The 20,752-nt window shown below is 47.6% G+C and overlaps 1 protein-coding gene across 8 annotated transcripts in view; it reads left to right on the top strand.

Annotated features, from left to right (window-relative positions):
* Positions 1-20,752, top strand: part of AFF3 (AF4/FMR2 family member 3) — a 612,117-nt gene that overhangs the window by 36,314 nt on the left and 555,051 nt on the right. For 4 of the 8 annotated variants that reach the window (XM_043918592.1, XM_043918594.1, XM_043918595.1 and 1 more), the window contains exons 1-2: positions 10,074-10,223; positions 10,371-10,478. In XM_043918592.1, the coding sequence (XP_043774527.1) occupies positions 10,426-10,478 (53 nt within the window). In that variant the 5' untranslated portion in view covers positions 10,074-10,223; positions 10,371-10,425. Of the gene's footprint in view, positions 1-9,006; positions 9,692-10,073; positions 10,224-10,370; positions 10,479-20,752 lie in introns of those variants that run through there. The other 4 variants (XM_043918597.1, XM_043918599.1, XM_043918593.1 and 1 more) reach the window with 3 other exon arrangements.

Here is a 20,752-nt window from a genome sequence, read left to right on the forward strand (position 1 = left end):
AACCCATGCCCTCTGCAGTGGTAACTGAGAATCTTAACCCCTGGACCACTAGGGATGTCCTAAGACTACTTTTAATTTAAGATTTCCCCATCACATTGCTGTGCATGGCTTGGATTATCTTCCACTGAATGTTTTCAGTGCTGTGGTACAGACCGTGTGAACGCAGGCTCTGCTCCCCAGGTGCCTCTCAACCAGCCTTGTGAAGCAGGCTTCCCAACACTCACCCTATCAGCGACAAGGTGCCCTTCAGCAACAATACCTCAGCAACCCTGGCTTTGTGGGCTGTGACCTCGGCAGTGACACAAGGCCCCACACCTAGAAGGGTCCTGCCCTTGGGTTAATACTCTCCTCTCATCATCTTGAAATTCTTCATCATTTATGAACGAGAGGCTCCACATCTTCAGCTTGCTCTGGGCCCTGCAGACGGTGCGGTCAGCCCTGTGCTGCAGGAAGGGCTTGCTCGATTTTATAGCCAAAAAAAAAAAAAAAAAAGCCTCTGGGCTGAGTGCTCCGTGCAATACTTTCTCTGGTTTCTCAGAAACCATTTCCTCTTTTCGATTCTCAGTTATCCCCCTGGGTTTAGCAGCTGGGTGTGTGAGTGCTGCTTTACTGAATCTCTGATGTTCATTTCCTGCCCACTTACAGTGTTTTCACAACAGCCGAACGCGGCGCTTCACCACCTGGCCCTAATCTCTTGCCCTGGCCTTGGCGCCTTTTTCTTCTGCTTTTGCTCCCACCCTGAACACGACCCACTGACAGCTCCAGCCCTCCTCCCCAAAGCAACACTTTGATGACACAGAATCTCCTCTGTCACCAGGCTGTGACCTGCATCTTGCCTCTGCCTGGAATGCTTTTCCATCACTTCCATCTGCACTGTGGCTCTCATTCCTTTAGGCCCAACCCACATGTTAGCTTCTGCATTACGAGAGCCTCAGACAGGACTCATCACCCCCTTGCTCCTGCTCCTATAGCTTTGAAGACATACCTCTGTCATAGCAGGTGATTCAGCATGGCATAAGGCCTCTTCCATCCTCTGCCACACACCTTATTCTGGATGAGTCAGTTCTTGACTTAGAATATGAGTCAGTCATTTTTTCTAGAAGATCTCCCTAAGTGCTTGCATTTCCCTAGACATACCACTAATCACATTATAATATAATCGCTCCTTTTTTTTTGTTTTAAGCTACTTGTTTATCTATTTGGCCTTCCCAGGTGGCACTAGTGGTAAAGAATCCACCTGTCAATGCAGGAGATGCAAGAGACATGGGTTCGATCCCTGGGTTGGGAAGATCCCCTGGAGAAGGAAATGGCAACCCACTCAAATACACTTCCCTGAAAAAAAATCCCATGGACAGAGGAGCCTGGCGGGCTACAGTCCATGGGACCGCAAAGAGTCAGACATGACTGAGCAGAAGGACATTTATTTATTTGGTTGCAGTGGGTCTTAGTTGTGGCAATGCAGGATTTTTAGTTGCAGCATGTGGGATCTAGTTCCCTGACCAGGGATCGAACCTGGACCCCCTGTATTGGGAGTGTGGAGTTTTAGCCATTAGACCACCAGGGAAGTCTCTCTCCTTACATCTTAGTGCACTGCTTGGCATGTGCTAGATGCTCAATAATGTTTGTTCATTAATATATATATATGAAATGATTTATGTGCTCATTGAGAGTATTGTCTTGGGTCCTGAGCCCGAGACCTGGGCTTGGTTAAGTAACCCCACCCTTGACTTGAGGTCGCATCCTTCAGAGAAGGATGACAGAGATGACAGTGTGGGGATCCGGGCTGCCACTCACTTGGGCCCAAAAGGATGAATTTCCCTTTATGCTGTAATAAACTTCATATTGTTGTCTAGAGAGTGACAGAAAGTAATGTTAAATTCATAAAAATGTAACTATCTGTGCCAAGTATATGGAATTATAATATGCGTCACAGGAGAGTTGGAACTTTGGAAAAACACTGGGAACTAGCTCTTGAAAGAGCTGCTGTCTTGAAGGCAGGGTGGGTCTGGCCCTGAGGCCTTGGTGCTTTCTTCAGGCCTCCTTCCTGGCCTCACTCTCACCCTTCTCCCAGGGTTTTGGGCCCCCATTTTCTACTTCTCATTGTCCAGCTTCCTCCTTAAAAACCCGGTGGATATAGCTTTCTTTTGGGAAGGTTCCTGCCTCCCTCTCTTGTAGTGGCCATTTTCTTGCTCATGGCTCCTGCCTTTTGAAGCTCCCTTCTTCCAAGAGACCAAGGACCAGGTGGAAGAAGATGGAGTTTCTTTCACCCCCTGTCTACTTCCTCCTTCTAAGAGACGGGCTCCGCTTCATTGTAAGGGATTCCCAACCCAACAAGGAGATCCCTCTGCCAAAGGTGCCAAGGAAAACTACTTGAGCTTGCAAGTAATTCCAGGTATTGAGGACCAAGAGAGGTTCAGTGGAGCTGAGTGTAACTGTGCTTACTGTAAGCCAGTGAGATGCTAGGAAGTTGCAGGGAGATCAATTTGGGATTCATAAATATAAAGAGGAATGTTGTTCAGGCAGAGCTAAGTGCCATTAAAAATGGAATAGGAAGCCTTTTGAGAGAGTGCACCACTCATCATTAGAAATCTCCACGAGTGGGCTGAACACACCAGGGCTAACAGAGAGGGAATTCCTGCCTGGGGTTGGAGGTTAGCGAGAGAGTGCCTCCATGGTTCCTCCCGACTTTCAAGCTTCTACAATTTCATTATAGAGTTCTAACCTTGTAATACAGTTTATATTTCAAAATCCTGTTCTTAATTAGTTGTTTTTCTGAACTCCTTCTGAAGTAAATCAGCTTCATACAGTGGTAATTATTTTATTGGTAGAAACAATGGCAGAGCCTAAAACATGCATATTTTTTGCATATGTGGCAAGGACACAAGAAGGGCTGACTCTTATTGTTCCTACACTATTTTCCAGAAATGGGATCTTCCAGTATCCCTGTGAGGGATGTAACAGTCACTTAACCAGGTTAATAAATAACATGGAAATAAAGAAACAATTATTAATATGGAATATTAAAAAAATGCTGGAGCTGGATTAATCAGTCTTCAGACAATTGAGGCTGCATGGGTTTCTTGTTAACTGATCTTACAACTGGAGTGAACCCAGAAGGCAAGATTGTATTTAAGAGAGAAAATATAGGCTTTGCCTTTGGGGCAAGTGCGTGTGTGTGTGTGTGTGTGTGTGTGTGTGTGTGTGTGTGCGCTCAGCCATGTCGGACTCTTGGGGCAAGTGCGTGTGTGTGTGTGTGTGTGTGTGTGTGTGTGTGTGTGCGCGCTCAGCCATGTCGGACTCTTGGGGCAAGTGCGTGTGTGTGTGTGTGTGTGTGTGTGTGTGTGCGCTCAGCCATGTCGGACTCTTTGCGACCCCATGGACTGTAACCCACCAGGCCCCTCTGTCCATGGGACTTTCTTGGCGAGAATACTGGAGTGGGTTGCCATTTCCTTCTCCAGGGGATCGTCCTGACCCAGGGATCAAACCCCAGTCTCCTGTGTCTCCTGTATTGGCAGGTGGATTCTCTACCACTGAGCTACCTGGGAAGCCCATGGGGCACATCGTCTGGGACACCTCATAGACCTTACTGTAACAGTCAAAAATGATTATGGTGGCTCAGCCAAACAGAGTCTTGTTTTGTCCCCAAAAGTCTTGAGCTAGGTGGTGGTTCAAAGACGGCACAGTTATGTGAAGACACCAACAAGGGCATGGCCTCCTTCTAACTTCAGATCTGCCGACTTTAGCTTGTGGGTTTTGCCTGCGGGGTCCAAGGTAGCAGTTCTATCTCAGGCCTGCAGTTGCATTCTGGAAGAAAGAATAAAGAACTGACCTAGAGGATAAAAGTCTGCCTACTCCAGGAAAGTGAAACTTGCCAAGAAATTCCAGCCGACTTAGGCTTCTGTCTCATTGGCTTGAGCTGTGTTCCATGCCCAGTTCTTGCCGTGAGAGCACCTAGAAAATATAATTATTTCACCTGGGTCATCACTTCCCCAAACTTTGGTTTCCTTAGTGACAAAGAGGACAGATAGATACTGGGTAGGCAAGCGACCGCCATCACGTTTGCTCCAAGCTCCCAATGAGGTGCCCTGCTCTCTCTGCGTCTTCTAGTTCTAGACGAGAGCACTTCTGCTATGAACTTTGAGGTTTGGAGATGCTGCTACCTGATAGACTTTGTGAGGATCTTATACTGCTGTCCTTGGCCCATCAATGTTTAACTATCAAGACGTATATTTGAAATTTCTCTGTCTTTAGGACATGAGCCAGAACTGGCCCACCTGTGACCTCAGTGTCCTCTGAGGCTCTGTGGGGATCATTAGCTCTACACGTGAATGCTCTCTGGTGCCCCAGAGAAAGGAGTCTGACATGAAGTCATGTCATGACTTCCTTACCACGTTTCCCCCTAGACCTGAGCTGCATCTCCTCCTCCTGGACGCTACTCTTGCTGTCTGTCAACACCTAACCAAACAGCAGGTGCTCCTGTTGGGAACAGGCCAACACCTTGAGATTTGTTTAAGCCAAGGAGGAGGGCCTCCATTTACACAGGAGAAGATTAATGGCTCCCCTGCTGTCCTCCAGAGATTTCTGTCTGGCAGTGCTCAGGAGGACAGCTGAAGATAGAACTCCAACATTTTAGGGCTGTTAGAGACAAAAATGTCCAACCCAGCCTTGGTCACTAGATCCAATCTGCGTTCTTTGGTTTGTGACACATAGCTGTTCTTTTTTACTCATCTGTAAAACAAAAACAATGGTAACATACCTCATGTGGTTTTAGGAGGAATACACAGAATTGATAGAACCCAGTATATCATAACATAGAAATGTTGGCCATACTCCCAGGTAGAGCTAGTGGTAAAGAACCCACCCACCAATGCAGGAAATGCAAGAGATGCAGGTTCAATCCCTGGGTCAGAAAGATCCCCTGGAGGAGAGCATCACAACCCACTCCAGTGTTCTTGTTTGGGGAATCCCATGGACAGAGAAGCCTGGTGGGCTACAGTCCATAGGGTTGCAAAGAGTTGCATGCACACATTCTCAAAGGTTTAGAGTCCTTGAGTCTTTACACGATGGTCAGTGCACATCTCAAAGAAGCACAACAAACAGCCAATGGGAACATTAAATTTTAAGTCAGGACGGTTGGTCCTTGTTAGCAGTACCAAGGGATCTTCTCGTATCACAAATAAAGGGATTATCCCCCAAGTAGGTCAGCATGGTGTGAAATACATGAAATGTGATAGGAATTACTTTTCTGATCCACTTTTTGAATTGCCTATGCTTTTTCTGTCTGCATTTTCATTTTCAGTACACATGCTTTGTTTCTTTTTTTAAAAAAAATTTGTGGTGAGCTTCAGACACAATAGTCTTTTGTAGCAGATGTATAAGGAGCAACTAACAACAAAAAGGATCAGATGGTTGGATGGCATCACTGACTCAATGGACATGAGTCTGAGCAAACTCCAGGAGAGTGAAGGGCAGGGAAGCCTGGAGTTCTGCAGTCCATGGAGTTGCAAAGAGTCGGATACAACTTTGCAACTGAACAACACTGAAGACATATATCCATAGAATTCTTATGCAAATCAATTTTTTAAAATAAAAGTAATCTTTAATTGGACACTACTTTAATTCTCTAAACAATGTTACAGTAGTTGTCCACATTTTGAAATTGCCTTGTTTGGTACTTGAATGGCATGAAAAATTTCTCTCTGCTTCCCTCCCTTCTCCCAAGGGTCATTTCCCCCACTCTTTTCTCTGCCCTGCCTGGCCTCTGACCTGCCCAGCTCTGCTGTTTCCACAGACTTCTGAATCTAATTAATGTCTTAGTAGCTATATAAGTGAATTATGTAGGCAGGAGGATGTTGGAAACTTTGAGGAAGGTACATTCCTTAGGGAAAACATGGTTTGTTAAAAAAAAAAAAAAAATCCAGAAGGCTGCTCAGGGAGGGGGCAGAATGTCAGTTAAAGGTAAACTATCAGTAACATTGTTAGACTCATTACATATCTGCTGCCTGATGAGCAGAGACAAGCTTAGGCGCATCTCTTTTGACATGTGGGCAATAATCAGCCATTATGGAACCTGGCTGAAGGGACAGATAGTCTGAATATGCCCCTATTGCAAACTGGCCTCGGCCACACAACTGGGGTACCGGCATTCCCTCTCCTCCCGTCCCTTTTCTAGTCAGTCCTCAACCATTCCTGGGGAGTACGTCCTTAGATGATCTCGGAAATGACCCCGGCAGAAGGTTCTCCAACTCTTCAGAACGTGGGCAGGCCAGGGGGAGGGGCCAGAGGATACTGCCAGAGAGCCCAAGGCAGAGATGGTCCCTATGCCCCAGGTTTCCATGGAAACATAGGAGGGTGATGACAGCCAGCACAGCCACACCATCTGCTCAGGGCCCGGTGAACGATGAAAGAGATAGAGAAAGAAAGGCGCCTCAGGTCCCAAGCCAGAGCCACCCTAAGGCAGCAGAGGAGAGGACAGCCCGGAGGACTCTCGAACTCCCAGGTGGGTTAAAACTGGAGCTGTCCGGGGAGGCTTGACATATTAGCATGTCATTTGCAAGCAGAACGCCTAGAGGGCTGATCCTGCCATCCCTACAGGCAAACACAGGCATCCAAGAAGCCTCAGGAAGGAGACACAGACAGATCACCGCGCGCCGGTGCCATCCGCAGTCTGGCCGGAACAGGAGGGAGGCTGTGGTGAGCACAGTGCTGGCGGGGGCGGGGCAGGGCGCCCACCACCTTCCTGCAGGACCACCTGCACCGCTGACTTTTGGCCAGGCATATCCTTCCAGAGGAATGGTGGGATCGGAAAAGGAAGACTCCCACCTGGTCACAAAAGACCTCTGAGCTGAGGCCAGGTCTTCAGAATAAGGCCTGAATTAATAAAGCCATGTAAGGGCTCTCTTCTCTCAATTCGTATCCAAAAGGTGATCTTAGTCGGATACCACAGGTTTACTTCTGGGTCTGTTTAGGAGGTTTCCAGTTCCAGGTTGGCAGAATGTGAGTGAGGCCCTAGCTAAGTCCCCTTGAATGCCTGCCCCAGACTGAATAGCATTCATTTCTGAGTCCTTTTCATTCAGAGATGTGGCCTAAACAAACAAACCTGACCTAGGATGCCAGCAGCCCCTCTCACGTAGCTGCCTCCCCTGGCCGCTCTCTGAAGCTGGGCGCTTTTGTTGAGCTTTCTGTAGTAGTGTCTCATTTATCTCCAGAGAGAGAGAAGTCCCTCCAGCCTGACTGCCTTTACTATGCACAGAAACTATATCAGCTTCATAGGAAATACCAGTTTTATTTTTACTTTTAACAAAGGTTATCTCTTACTCCTTTACAAAAAAAAAAAAAATCCTCCCTTTTAGTTCTGGCATTTGAATCCCAGGGTGTCCAAGCACCACCCTCCCCCCTCTCCCCCGCCCCCCACACACTTTTTGGTGCTTTTTATTAAGGATTGAACATTTTGACATAAGTGCTTGCTTTGGTATGTGTACCAAAACATACCACTGGCTGGAGGATAGTAAGAACAGCTTAATAAATCTGATAAATAATAATAATAATAAGACCACACTATAAAAGCTCTCATTAACTGTTCTACATTTTACCTGTGAATGATATAAATTTCTTTCCATGACAACTTAGCAAAGCTGGCATCTATTGATACAATATTATTTGAGTTTTTTCAAAAGGCCTTATTGTCCCACTGGAGACTATACACAAAAACTGGAAATAAAAGTGTTCATGTAACTTCCCCTGTGTTAGACGCCCCAGACTGAAAACATGAGCTATTCCTGAAGAAAAAAATGCCTACTACCCACGGTGAAATTGCTTTAGGCTCAAATTTACCCACGTCTGAGCACGAGAGACTCCGTGTTTAAATTCAAATAGAAATCTATCTGCCATTCCTCTGTGGCTTTGGGGGAAGAGGTCTTTTATGAGGGAACCACTCTGCCAGCTCCATACCCCTAGGGCTTTCTCCTTTCCCTCTTCCAGGACCGTCTAGTCTATAAGCTTCCATGGTGTGGGCAATTCTGTATCCTGAGCTTAGGCCCAGGATGGGAGTCCCAGTGAACATGGTTCTGTTTGTTCTTCAGCCTTCCTCCATTGTATAAACAGACATGTGGGAAGGGAAGGGAAGGGAAGTCAGATCCCTGAGAAGGGTGGGAGGTCTTTCTGGAGCGGCTTCCCGGCAGGCAGCCGGCAGCCCTTAGCCCAGGGACAGGACGCTCCTCTTGTTGGGGAGTGGAACTTGCAGTTGTTCCAGAGTGGGGCTGTTTTCTTGAGCTCTCCTCCACCCTCCACAATGCCTCCTGCCCCTCCGCCCCTCCGCCTTTGTTCCTGGGAACACTGTCTGGATGCTTCAGCCATCTCACTTTTGCCAGAGCAAACATTTGCAGCAAGGCCTATGCTAAGGAGACGTTGAGAAGACAGATTCCCCCTCCCTCCCAGTCTCTCCAAATACACCCTGGACTGGGTCCTGGGAAGAGTGCTTCACACCTATGTGTTCCCCCATATTCACATTCTCTTTGTTCCTCCTAGCCTTGTTACTACCTTCAACTAATGAGGGAGGTCTTTAGGGGCTGGGAGTTATCAGCTTGTAAAATAACAATTCTTTTCCCTCAAACTGTGTTGAGGGGAATTCCTTTCTGTCAGACTCTGCCTTCCTTTACTGTTTTACCTTCTGCACATTAGTTATGGATGCTAATAAAGGAAGGACTACATCAGAGCTGGGGGAAGGCAGCAGGGGGCTGAGCGTTTTTGTAATCCAACCCCAAACAGGAAAGAATTCTCCTTGGTCCTTTCTTCTCCTGCATGTGCTCCAGACTTAGTTTGTTAATCCTCATTCAGAGGTCAGGGAGGTGAGGAGGGTATAATTCCTAGGCTTGCCTCCAGATGGAGGGATCCTGTGACTGACTTCTACCCAAGGGTCTAGATTTCTGGCAGCCTCCGGGAGTGGTTCCTCTTGTCTAGAATGAACAAAAGGGGAGCGTGCCAGAAGGCTCCCTGTGGCAGGGCCTTGGGGGGTTGGGTGCAAGGGATGGGTCTTACCCTGCCCTGTACTGTCTCTCCAGGAAGTCTTTGGGAGCTTGGGCCAGGCTCCCAGCGCTGTGGCCAAGAGGACAGGAGAGTCAGGAGACAAAAGAGAGGTTCTGGGTTTTGGCCAGCTATAGAGAAACAAACAGGGCTAGGGCGCTGATGGAGACGCCGGCTTCTCATCCCTTACACAAAAGCAAGGGAGGGGGAAGTGATCTTTAAAATCCAGGAAGTAGTAATAATAATAAGAACTTGGATTTTTAGGAGGCACAGTGACACTCTTTCATTCTTCTGTCAGACAGAAGATAGGGCTGGAAGTTTGCAGTCAACCCCCAGAGGCCTGTCCGCCTTCCCTGAAAGAAATAGAAAGGAGATGGGTTTCCAGGGTCGGGCCAGCTGAACCACTGGGGATGGCGGTCCCTTCCTCAAACTGCAGGTCCCCTCAGAAGAGGTTTCATCCCCGATCCCCTTGATTTAACGTAACTTACTGGCTCCGGATATTTTAAGCGGTTTGTTTACGGCGCAACTGCAGGCTGCACCGCCAACTCGCTCCGCGCCTGGAGCGGCCAGGGCATCTCCCAGCACCCACTCAGGTCGGCAGCCGCCCCATCGCCCGGCCCGCGGCGGGGGGCGCCCGGCCGGATCAGCTGCAGACCGGACCCCCCAAGAAGTGTGTGCATACGGGGGTGAGGGATGGGGGGGCGGGAGGCCGGGCGGGGCCGGGGCAGAAGATGCGGCAGCCCGGGACGAGCTGTGCATCTCCGACCCTCCGCGCCGCCGCCCGCCCCTCGGCCCGGCTGGCCGGATCGCGCCGGGCGCCCCCGGGAGGCCGGGGTCGCGGCGCGGAGCGGTACGCGGGGGTCGGGGCGGGCGGGGTGGCGCGGCCTGCTAGCGGTCGGGACCCGGGGGAGCCGCGCGGGGAGCGCAGGGGCGCGCGGGGCGGGCGCGGCGCGGGGCTCACGGCGCGCGCGCGTCTCGGCCTCGCCCGCGCACACGCGCCTCCCGGAGGAGAAAGGCGGGCGGGCGGGCTCGGAGCGGCGGCGGCTGCAGCGGGCCGGGCCGGGCCGGGCCGCCGCGAGGGCGGGAGGAGGGGCGGGCGCGGGGCGGGCGGGGTAGGGGGGAGGAGGACGCGGCGGCGGCGGCGGCGGCGGCGGCGATCGCGCCGCTCTCTGCGGAGTGTGCCTGCGCGAGCCGGCGAGCGGGTGAGTGCGCTGGTCGCCGCCAGCCGCCCGGCCAGCCCCGAGGCGGGAGGGGGGCGCCGGGAGCCCCGAGCCGGGGGCGGGCGGTGGGCGGGCGGCGGCCCCTCCGGCGCGGCCGGGATGCACCTTGAACGGCGCCTTTCGTTGCAGCGCGCGGGCGGCCCGATCCTCGGCGACGGCGGCGGCGGCGCTGACACCTCCCACCATGGACAGCTTCGACTTAGCCCTGCTCCAGGAATGGGACCTCGAGTCGCTGTGGTGAGTCCCTGGTGCCCGCCGCTTGGGCGGGCGCGAGCGCGAGGGGAGACCGTGGCGGCCCGCGCGCCCTCACCTGGGTCGGGGGTTCCGGCGACCAGCCACCGTGGGGGCGGGGAGGGTCCGGGGCGCCCGCCGCGGCGGCTCCTTCCCGTCTCCCCCGGGGGGAGGCCCGGCCGCCCGCTTGTCTTCTCGGCCCCCTTTCCCGTCTCCTCCGCACGGTGCTGTTGGCCCCCAGCCCCGGGGCCGGTGATCTGGGGGAGCCAGGGGCAGAGCGCAGCCTTGATAATGCACCGATTTCTAGAACGTGTCACTAGTGCCGGGGATCCACCCCTCGGTTCCCCCACCGCGCCCCCGCACCTCTCACCTCCCTTCCCTCCGTTTGCGCACCCCGTCGTCACATCAGCGACCCCCTGGAGTTGGGGCTGCAGCCAAGTGCCCTTAGAGGATGCTCCAGCCTCCCGCCTGCCGGCGCCGGGTCCTGGCCGCCGCAGCCTTTCTGTCTCTCCCACCCACTCCCACCCGAGATAGAAAGTGAACCCGAGGGCAGTGGGGCGAGTGCTTCTCCGTGCGGGAATTCCGGAGGCCCCGGCCTTGGGAGACTCATTTCCTCGAGGTTCGCAATCCCTGTGGGCACTTTCTTCACACCTCGCCTGGCCACACTCCTCCTGTCCCCGCTCCAGCCCACGGGCGCCCCGTGTGTCCCCTTATTCCGCGCTCACAGCTCGCAGCTTGGGGAGCGGGCGGCCTGGCGGAAGCCCTCTGTGGCTCGGGCTTCTCACATTGAGGAGCTGCTGTAGGTAAAGCGCCGCTGGAAACAGTTTAATTCTAGTTTCGGGTGTGTTAAAAATCCCATTGGCTGCTTCCACATCCCTCTTATCCACCGCCTCCCCCCATCTCCTAAATGTTTCCAACCAGCCCTGTTCAGGTGGTAAAATTACCGCCTGCATATTCCTGGAGGAACTTGTGTTATGTTTAATATTTACGGAATGAACATCTGTGGAACAAGCATATTAACTGCATTCTGTTCTGCCTCTGGAAATGGCTCATTGTAGAGCTGAGCTTTGGTTTCCCCCACCCCTCCCTTTTCTTCTTTAATTCAGTAAAGAGTTCACATGTGTCTAAAACTGCAAGTGGTGTGCACATGAATATGCAGTGTGCAGTTTTAAAGCTAAACTGCTATTTGATTTATAGATCATATAGATGATTTGTGGATATGTGTATGTTTCCCTTGCTTCATGCTTCCTGTGACTACTCCGTCTAAAACCAGGTGTAACTAACTAAACTGAACACAAAGCTAGTGCATTAGCAAACAGTTTCTTAAAAGAGATCCGAGGTTGAGTAAGTGCAGCTTGCTCTGCATAATGCTGGCACCCATAAAATACACAAGGATGGGCCCTAATGTAATAAAAGTTTTATATATTACACTGGAAACTTCAGAGAGTCAGTGTAGAAAGAATATGAAACATGTTATTACTCTATAAAAGTCACTAATTACTGTGTTGTTGCTTCTGGGGTTTTTTCAGTCTTTCATTTATAGATACTTATTACTTTACAGGTTTACACTTTGAAATGTTGGTTTCTGGCACAAATTCAGTAGGTTTGGAGATAGAAACTGTGCTTTAAAAATGACTTTTGCTTTTAAAAGGCAGTTTTTCAGTCAAAGGAAAGAACTTTTTGTTTTGGTGGAGTTTTAGGCTGCTTGTCTGCTTGCTGACTCAAAACTGAAGCCCCCTATGACTCTTACAAGGGATATTTTGAAATTATCAGTCATAATCTGTGACTTTTCCAGCACATGCCTAAGCTCTCTTTTCCTCTGCATCTTTAGTTTCTGGCTGAGTTACCTGGAGCACAGTTACACAAAAAATGTCTGTTGAATTGACTTGAAATTTACATTAGCTACAGTACTTTTATTATTTAAAAAAATTTAAAAATAAGCGTGTTTTTTTTTTTTAAGTTGCTGTACATGCAGTCAGATTTTAATCAATCCATCAGTTTCTCTTTGGCTTATGAAACTGTGCAGGCTTTCTTGCTTAGAACATAGTAGAACACTTTGGCTTGACTGAGGGATTATTTCTATTTTGCAGATGCAGAAGTTACATCTTCTAAGAGCTTATATATTTCTGATCAGTTAAGGTGAAACCAAACTCCTTAAGCATACATTTCTAACATGGAATGGATGCTAATTTCTAACTCGGTTTAATGGTTGACTTTTACATTTTTCTGTTTTTAAGTTTACTTTTAAGCTTATAGGTGACCCCAAATAACTAACATTTGAGTATTTTCTATGGGTCAAAACATTTTCATATCCATTGTTTCCTTACTTGAATCTCATAACAATCCCAAAAGTGGTAAGTGGTAGTAGTCCCATTCTACAGATAAGGAAATAGAGGCCTTGAACTGTAGAATGACTTTACTGAGACCATAAAACAAATGACAGCAGAATTTTTAAGCTAACATTTACCAGACCCTTAGCCAGACATGCTCAGTGCACGTACTTAGCATCTTTAAACTCTGTTCTAAGTACATCACATGTCTTAACTCATTTAATTTTCACGACAACCTTAGGGAACAACCCAGTGCTGTTTTTATTCCCAGTTTACAGATTGGGAAATTGAGGGTTGGGAAGATTAGCAGACCTGCCCAAGGTCACACATCTAGAAGTGGAGGAGCCATGTTTGAACCAAGCATTAATTTCAAAACTCAACTTTTCTGATTTTAAATCAAGCGTATTTTCTAAAGTATTACAGATGTATTCCCATTTTATGAGGGCAGGTCTGGAATTTATTACAAAACAAAATCTTGATGAAGATTCTGCTATAATATTAAAGAGAAGGTCAGAGCCCTTAATTATATTAATTTAAAGTTAAAAGATTTGAAAACAAAATACCATAATTTAGGAAATTACATCTGCTGCCCTATTTGAATTAGCTTATGAAATGTATTTAACTTTAAAATAGAGACCACTAAAAATTTCTTTCTTTAATCCCTTTTAGGAAAACACTGTTCTTTGGGGTGGAGTTGGTGGAGTGTGTGTGTGGGGGGAGAAGGTACTAAGGCAAAAGAGAATGGGATTTTAACAAACAATGTTTTCACTGCTGGATATCATTTTCCAATAAAACAAATTTCAGTTTATTAGTTGTGACTGTGCCTTTGAACCTGAGCTAGCTTAGTCTAGTGGTCACTGGGAGCATCCCCAAATGACTGTAGAGACAGTATAAACTAAAGAGCTCAGTACTGTTGAATTTAATCTCCTCTGCTTCCTTGCACACTCTTTCCCCTCCTCCCCTTCCCTCCAGAAACCCCCATTCTTTTTTTTTTCAAGGTGGGGGGTGGGGTGGAGATTTTGAACCTGAATCATCCAGATAGCAGTTTCAGTTTTCTTTTCAGCCAAACCTTAAAGTTGAGAAGGGTTGCCCTTATTCCCACTTCTACTTCTCATTTCTGGTTTGAAGCAAGAGTGGAGAGTTTGGAGCAGGTGAAGGCATGCATCCTGTGCCCAGCTCCCTAGCTTCATTCTTAGAGCTGAATCCCTGAAGAGCTGGGGATTCAGTAAATTTCCAGGAGCAGATGCCTAGAGAAGCTGAGCCCCTTCTCAGACTCCACCTCTGTCCCCTCCGTCCCCTCTTTTTCCAATTCTCCATGAGCTTTTGATCAGCTGCTGGCCATGTATGCCATTCCGCAGGGCCTTTAAAATAAAGACCATCCCTTTGAATGGCATGACAGTTGCTTTCATTTATTCACTTAACACATTGTATTGATCATCTCTTAAAGACAAGAGCTCGTGCTGGTTACCACAGGGGATGCAGAGAAGAGTAAACCGTGAGTTGTGCGTGCTGTTGTCTAGTGGAGATGAGACAAGAACACACGTGTTAAAAAGGCTTCAACACTGGTGATTCCCAAGTGAAAAAGGCCATATTTGGGACCAGGGTGGGTGGGTGGTGGAGGAGGGAAAGAGGAAAAATCGAGTTTTAAAAAAAAGGCTTCCGTGGAAAAGGTGGCCTTTGAACTAAGCCTTGAAAGATGAATGGGATTTTTACAGACGGTGGGGGTGGGGTATTGAGAGGACATAGCTGCATCTTGGGCAAAGAAAGAACTGGAACAAAGGCTTTCATGGTGTCTCTGAAAGATCCTTTTATGAGTCATGGTGGAATTACCTATACCAAATATTTTAAAGATTCAGAACTCTGTAATCATGAGGTGGTTTCGGTGACCGAGATAAGCTTTCCACAGTGAACTTAAGTCAAAATTGTATCTAATCTCCCTTAAATATAGACACATGTTAGTTACTGGGGAGAAAGTCTGTTGGAATAAAATAGTAAATATTCAGATCCCTCTCTCCTACTCCTCCGCCCCATAGTTTCACATGGCCCAGAATCCATTTCTTTTTGTTCCAATAGGCTTTCTACTTTATATTCTTTCCAAGTGGAACCTTTGAAGTTGTAATAAATGGATCGTATCATACTCATCAATTTGTTCAATGAGCGTTCACAGAGCATTAGGCAGCCTCTAGGTTAGGTGTCAGAGAGCAGTTGCTTTCAAACGTTTTCTACCATGACTCACAGCAGCAAGTATGTTTAACATTGCAACCCACCACATCATTTGTGTGCACACAGACTCATAACTGAAACTACTGTCACAAGTAACACTTGCCCGCATTATGGGAGAGGCACTTTGATATTTTATATTCTGTTTTTTAAAAATTGCTTATCCATGGGTTGAAACCTGTAGTTTAGGAGGAAAAAAATAAAACCTACTGTAGTAATGCAAAGGAAATTGGATTTGTAGGGAACTTGAAGGAGAATAAGCCATCCAGGTCGGTACTTGCTATAGGAAGAAGCTGAGGCTGCCCCGTTGAGGGGGAGACAGGCTTCCTTGGCGGCTCCACCGTCAAGAACTCGCCTGCCAAAGCAGAGGCGTGAGTTCTATCCCTGGGTCGATAAGATCCCCTGGGTTGAGAAGGAAATGGCAGCCCACTCCAGTATTCTTGCCTGGGAAATCCCAAGGACAGAGGAGCCTGGGGGCTACAATCCATGGGGTCACAAGAGAGTCAGACACGACTAAGCGACTAAGCAACAACAGCAAGGGTTGGGGGAGAGGCCTTTAGGGCAGAGGGGCCTGTGAAAGGCATCCTGGAGAAGTGGGCTTTCAGGAGGAGGAGGTGACAGGGAGGGAAGTGCATATGGAGGGAAAGCTGTGACTAGAAATAAGGCGGGAATAAAGCGTGGAGCTCGTTGGATGAAGTTATTAACTATTAATAACTCAGCTGGGGAGGGACTGCACCCCTGTGGGGGGCGGGGAGCCAGGCGGAGGAGCCACTAACCACGCAGTCCCCATGCCGAAGGCTCCCCAGGAGCGCCAGCGGGCCCATTTGGTTGTCTTAAAAGTCAATCACCTTCTTCCAGGCCTCCTTAGGCTCCCCCCATGGTAGGGTCAGAAAACGGCCCCTCGTTGCTGATTTTGACCCTCAGCCCTTTCCTCTAGCTCCAACAAAGCAAACATTTTCAGGCCTATCCCCATTCCTTCTGTACTGTTGGAAGCAGTTTACCAGAGGGAGAGGTGAAGCTGGTACCATCACCTCCACTGGGCGCGGCCTGAGCCCGGGCGTGCCGGAGCCCATTGGTCCAGAGCAGTCCTGTTGGCCGCGCTCCTTCTCATTGGCCGAAGGTGGAGGATGGGTGGCTGCGGGGGCCATCATTGGCCCAGAGCACGCATGCGCAGCGCGTGGAAAAGGGCCTCCCCGGGTGCAGGGATGAGAACGTTTACAGCTGAGTGGCTGCCAGGGCCAGGGCGGGAGGGCTGCGCCTTGGAGGGGCTGGCGGCAAGTGGGAGGTGGGAATCAGGGCAGTGCTGAGCGCAGGGAGCCGAAGGGTGCATCCCCTTGTGGTTCCGTGAGTGGTGTATCTTGGAGGAAGCCAGGGTGGGGTGGTGGGGGACACTGGTTAATTCAGGGCGCTGAAGCTGAGGGTCCTGGGTCCTCAAACTGGGTGTCAGGATAATGGGGAGGATCTGCGCTGGATGTGCATACGGGCTTTAACCAAGGGTTTTAACCAAGAGCCTTTTGATGACGATAAAAATGAGTCTTGTGTGTGAGGAAATGATTCCTTCCTGTGTTCCAGATTCTCTTCTGTGAAAATGTAGGAGGGTTATAAAATGCTAAAAGTCTATTTCGGGAGAATGTCCTTGTGAACCAGAATGGATCTAATCAATGGCACTTTAAATTTAGCAACTTGAACGAGGCCCTTTGGCATAATTTTGGTTAAAATAGCAGTCAAATTAAGAAAAAACTCCCTAAAAATGCAGGATTTTTTTTTTTGGGGGGGGGGGGATAAAGCCTTGGTGGCAAAATAAGGGCCATAAAAGATGATTTTAATATCATTTAATGATAACATAATGTTTCCTTGTTTTGTTTCAAAGTGGAACCCATAAAACTTATTTTAGTGTTGCCTGTTCTCTTTTGTTTGGGAATTTAATTGAGGTTTCTGAACCCAGCTGGCTCCAACCTTGCTTTCTGTTTGGCCCTGGGCAGCTCACAATCTTTCTCATTTCCTATTCTCAGTCTTGTTTAATCACTTATAAAAAGGCGGCACTTATACCGGCCTACCTCATAAGGTTGTGATGTTAAGTAATGAAAGTGTCAATTGCTTCATGAATGCCAAACGCAGTTCTTTTATACCCTTTACTTCCTTCAAAATGTCTCTTTATCATAAACAGGGAAGGATACAGAAAGGTCACGTTGGGTCAGGTCATCCATCTGGTGCAGAGTTCTGTCCCTGGCAGTAGGACCCAGGGACCTTTTTGAGTAGAGGTCAATAGTTTTTCTTAGTTGTACATCATGGTTGAGCAGACAAATACGTCCTTACTTACAGCTGTGCTAGTAACGTGTAGATATATTAACCATTACATAATCTTTGATGTTTCACTGAGAATGTATTGAATTACCACCCATTACATCAAATGACTTCATTTGGCTCTGTGGGTCTCATTAAATTATGTCAGGCTAATCATAATTTAGTTTCAGTAAAAACAAAATAACACAGTTATTCCAGGATGAGAGGGTACCACACCATCCGAGGAACTTAATGGGTTTTAGTCTATGGAAACGAAATACCTGGGGATGTGAAATACCTGGGGATATGATAGGGGCTCTGACTGTTCCCAGCTATTTCACTGGGTTGTCCAAGGATGTCATTAAGGTCAGTGGGTGTGAGTGACAAGGCTGTCTCAGAGAGTATCGACCTGTCCCTAGGAGGCTGAAACCCCCTGCCAGGGACTTTGTAGAATGAGTTTCCAGAGTAAGCCGACTGGCAGCAGGAAGTTATCTCTGAGTCCTTCCAGCTTCAGAATTCTGTGATCATTCCTATCACATGCGAGCAGGAATCAAAGACAGCCAAAGTCATTAATTGTGTTCACTTGTGTATTTTACCCTTTGCAATTTCTCTGCTCACATGTGGGGAAAGGCGTGGAGGGTACTTAGTCTTCTTCACATTAATTTCTTCCCAGGAGGCTCGTTGTTAGCTGAGGTAAACAACAGTGACTGTAATTTGGTGACCACACTAACATAGCAACTCAGTTTAGAGTTATGTGCTTAACTTGAACTGAAATAATTTTATTTTTCCTTTTTTTATGGATAGGAAATTAGTTTCCGAAAACCCTCTTGAGGTTGTAATAGGAGTCAGTTAGTCTTAGGTAAATTTTTCTTGTCATACCTGCACTGTTTACCTGAGTTATGAAATGACAGACCAAATTTTCTGTCAGCGTTCATTGAAATGATAATTAGTTACCTGGCAGTTTAGATAGCAAAAGGCTTTATTCTAGCCGATCATCAGCAGTTCTGGGAAATAATCTGTCTGCTTTTGTTTTCGAATTTCAAGGTATATTTATTTTTCTATAAAATATATCTTGAGGAAGAAGGGACTTAGGGCTTAGAAAATAGTTTTGAAGTATAAAGGTCCATATATTTACCTATCACTCAGGCCAGTGCTTCTCAAATTTTAACCTGCATCTAGATAAACTGTATCTTGATAAAATATAGATTCTGATTTAGTAGGTACAGGGCAGGGTTGTTACTGTTGTTCACTCACTCAGCCGTGTCTGACTCTTTGGGACCCCATGGACTGTAGCACACCCCGTTATGAGTCTGCAATTTTAATCAGCTCCCAGATAGAACTGCTGGTCCTTAGACCAAACCTTGAGTAGCAAGAAGTAAAAGAATAAACATTCCTTTGAAAAGAAGCTCTTTAAAAAATTTGCATCATCTTTTTGTTTTGAGAAGGCTCTGCATGATAACATTATAATTCCACAGTGCTGGGAGGTTACATTTTGATGCGGCATTTATTTTATTTTCGTGAGTCTTCCTAATACAATTTTGATGAGTGAGGGGGTGGTTAATTGTATTCTAGTGGGGATATTGTGGGAAATAAACATAAAAACCTAAGTAAACAAAGTTTGTAATAAATAGGCTAATCACTTTTTATAGCTTTACAGTTCTTGTCAGCCCTTCAGAGACAGAGTCCTGCATTAGGAGCCAGTGCTTAGAGTGACTGGATTTGGAGTTTTACAAATACTCTGGGTTTCTCAGGAATCTCACAAACGTTCCTATCGGTGCCCAGGACTCAGACCAAATGGTCCCATTCTCTTTAAGAAGGAACTAGGGGTGGGGTGGGGCAGGGAGGTGGCAGTGATGGGGGAGGGGGTAACTATTTGCAGAATTACTGCACTGCCCTGTGGCCACAGCTGCAAACTGCACCTCTCCCAGTGTCCTAAAAGAAATCACAACTCAGCTCCAGGTGGAACCCAAGGTGGGCTCAGAGCCTCTGGGGGGACCGTCCCTCCCTCAGCAGAGTGCCCGAGTCCATTAGGCAGTCAGACTTAGCTGCTGTTTAGCCATGTTTAATATCCAGTCCTGTTTCATTAGAAAAATAAGTGCAGATGAGACTGATTATGTGAGTAAATACAGCACAGTTGACTTTGAGTGTACTGTGAGCTTGGCGGGAAATTTATTTACTTTATCTTCTTAATGAGGGTTTGTGTGCATGCACACACATACACACACACAGATTTTCGTTCTCTGAGATAGGCATGGAAGAGTGAAGCTGATAGGAGCAAGCCAGATTGGGCTTTAGCAATTGTGACTATTTCAGATTTGGAAAAAAGAGCCGACTTTTCAGGAATGATAGTGACTGGTTTAAATTGTGCAGCCTGGAGACACATGTGACCCCCTCAGAGGAAGTGCTCACCGTTGCTTTTAGCCCGTTGTTTGGGGCAGCGCTTTGCATTTGTGCTTTTAGTGGCTGGAATATTGCCTTCTACCTCATAATCCATTGTTATCCAATTGCATTTAACCATTTCCTGTAATAGGCAACATTAGATTCTGTGTAACTTCTCCTTTAGATAGTGAATAAGCGAGAAGGAAACAGCTGCCCCCAGGCATGGAGATAGATCAGACCCATCAGAAGGAAGCAGGGGTTTGGTTATTGCTTAGATTTATACTATTATCATCAAATTAATGTATTTTCTCTTACTTTGGAGAAAACATTATTTAATGACTACCAATAATGATACAGATAATGGAATAGCCAGGTGATTTGCATAGCTCCCTAGTCAAGGAGGGGAGGCTCTCAGAGTCACTGGTTTGCTGTGTTGGGGCCTAAGTGGAAACAGTGACAGATTTTATTTTCTTGGGCTCCAAAATCACTATGAATGGTGACTGCAGCCACAAAATTAAAAGATGCTTTCCCTTGGAGGAAAAGCTATGACAAACCTAGACAGCATATTAAGGAGCAGCGACATTACTTTGCTGACAAAGGTCTGTATACTCAAAGCTACAGTTTTTCCAGTAGTCATGTATGGATATGAGAGTTGGATGATAAAGAAGGCTGAGCACCCAAGAATTGATAACTTTCAAATTGTGGTGCTGAAGACTCTTGAGAGTCCCTTGGACGGCAAGGAGATCAAAGCAGTCAATCCTAAAGGAAATCAATCCTGAACATTGATTGGAAGGGCTGATGCTGAAGCTGAAGCTCCAGTACTTTGGCCATCTGATGTGAAGAGCTGACTCATTAGAAAAGACCCTGATTGATGCTGGGAGAGACTGAAGGCAGGAGAAGGGGGCGAGAGAAGATGAGATGGCTGGATGGCACCACCGATTCAATGGACATGAGTTTGAGCAAACTCCAGGAGATAGTGAAGGACAGGAAAGCCCGGCATGCTGCAGTCTGTGGGGTCGCAAAGAGTCTGAATTGACTTACTGACTGAACAACAAACAGCAACAGCAA

Source organism: Cervus elaphus, chromosome 11, assembly GCF_910594005.1.
Source record: "Cervus elaphus chromosome 11, mCerEla1.1, whole genome shotgun sequence".
NCBI classification, from domain to species: domain Eukaryota; kingdom Metazoa; phylum Chordata; class Mammalia; order Artiodactyla; family Cervidae; genus Cervus; species Cervus elaphus.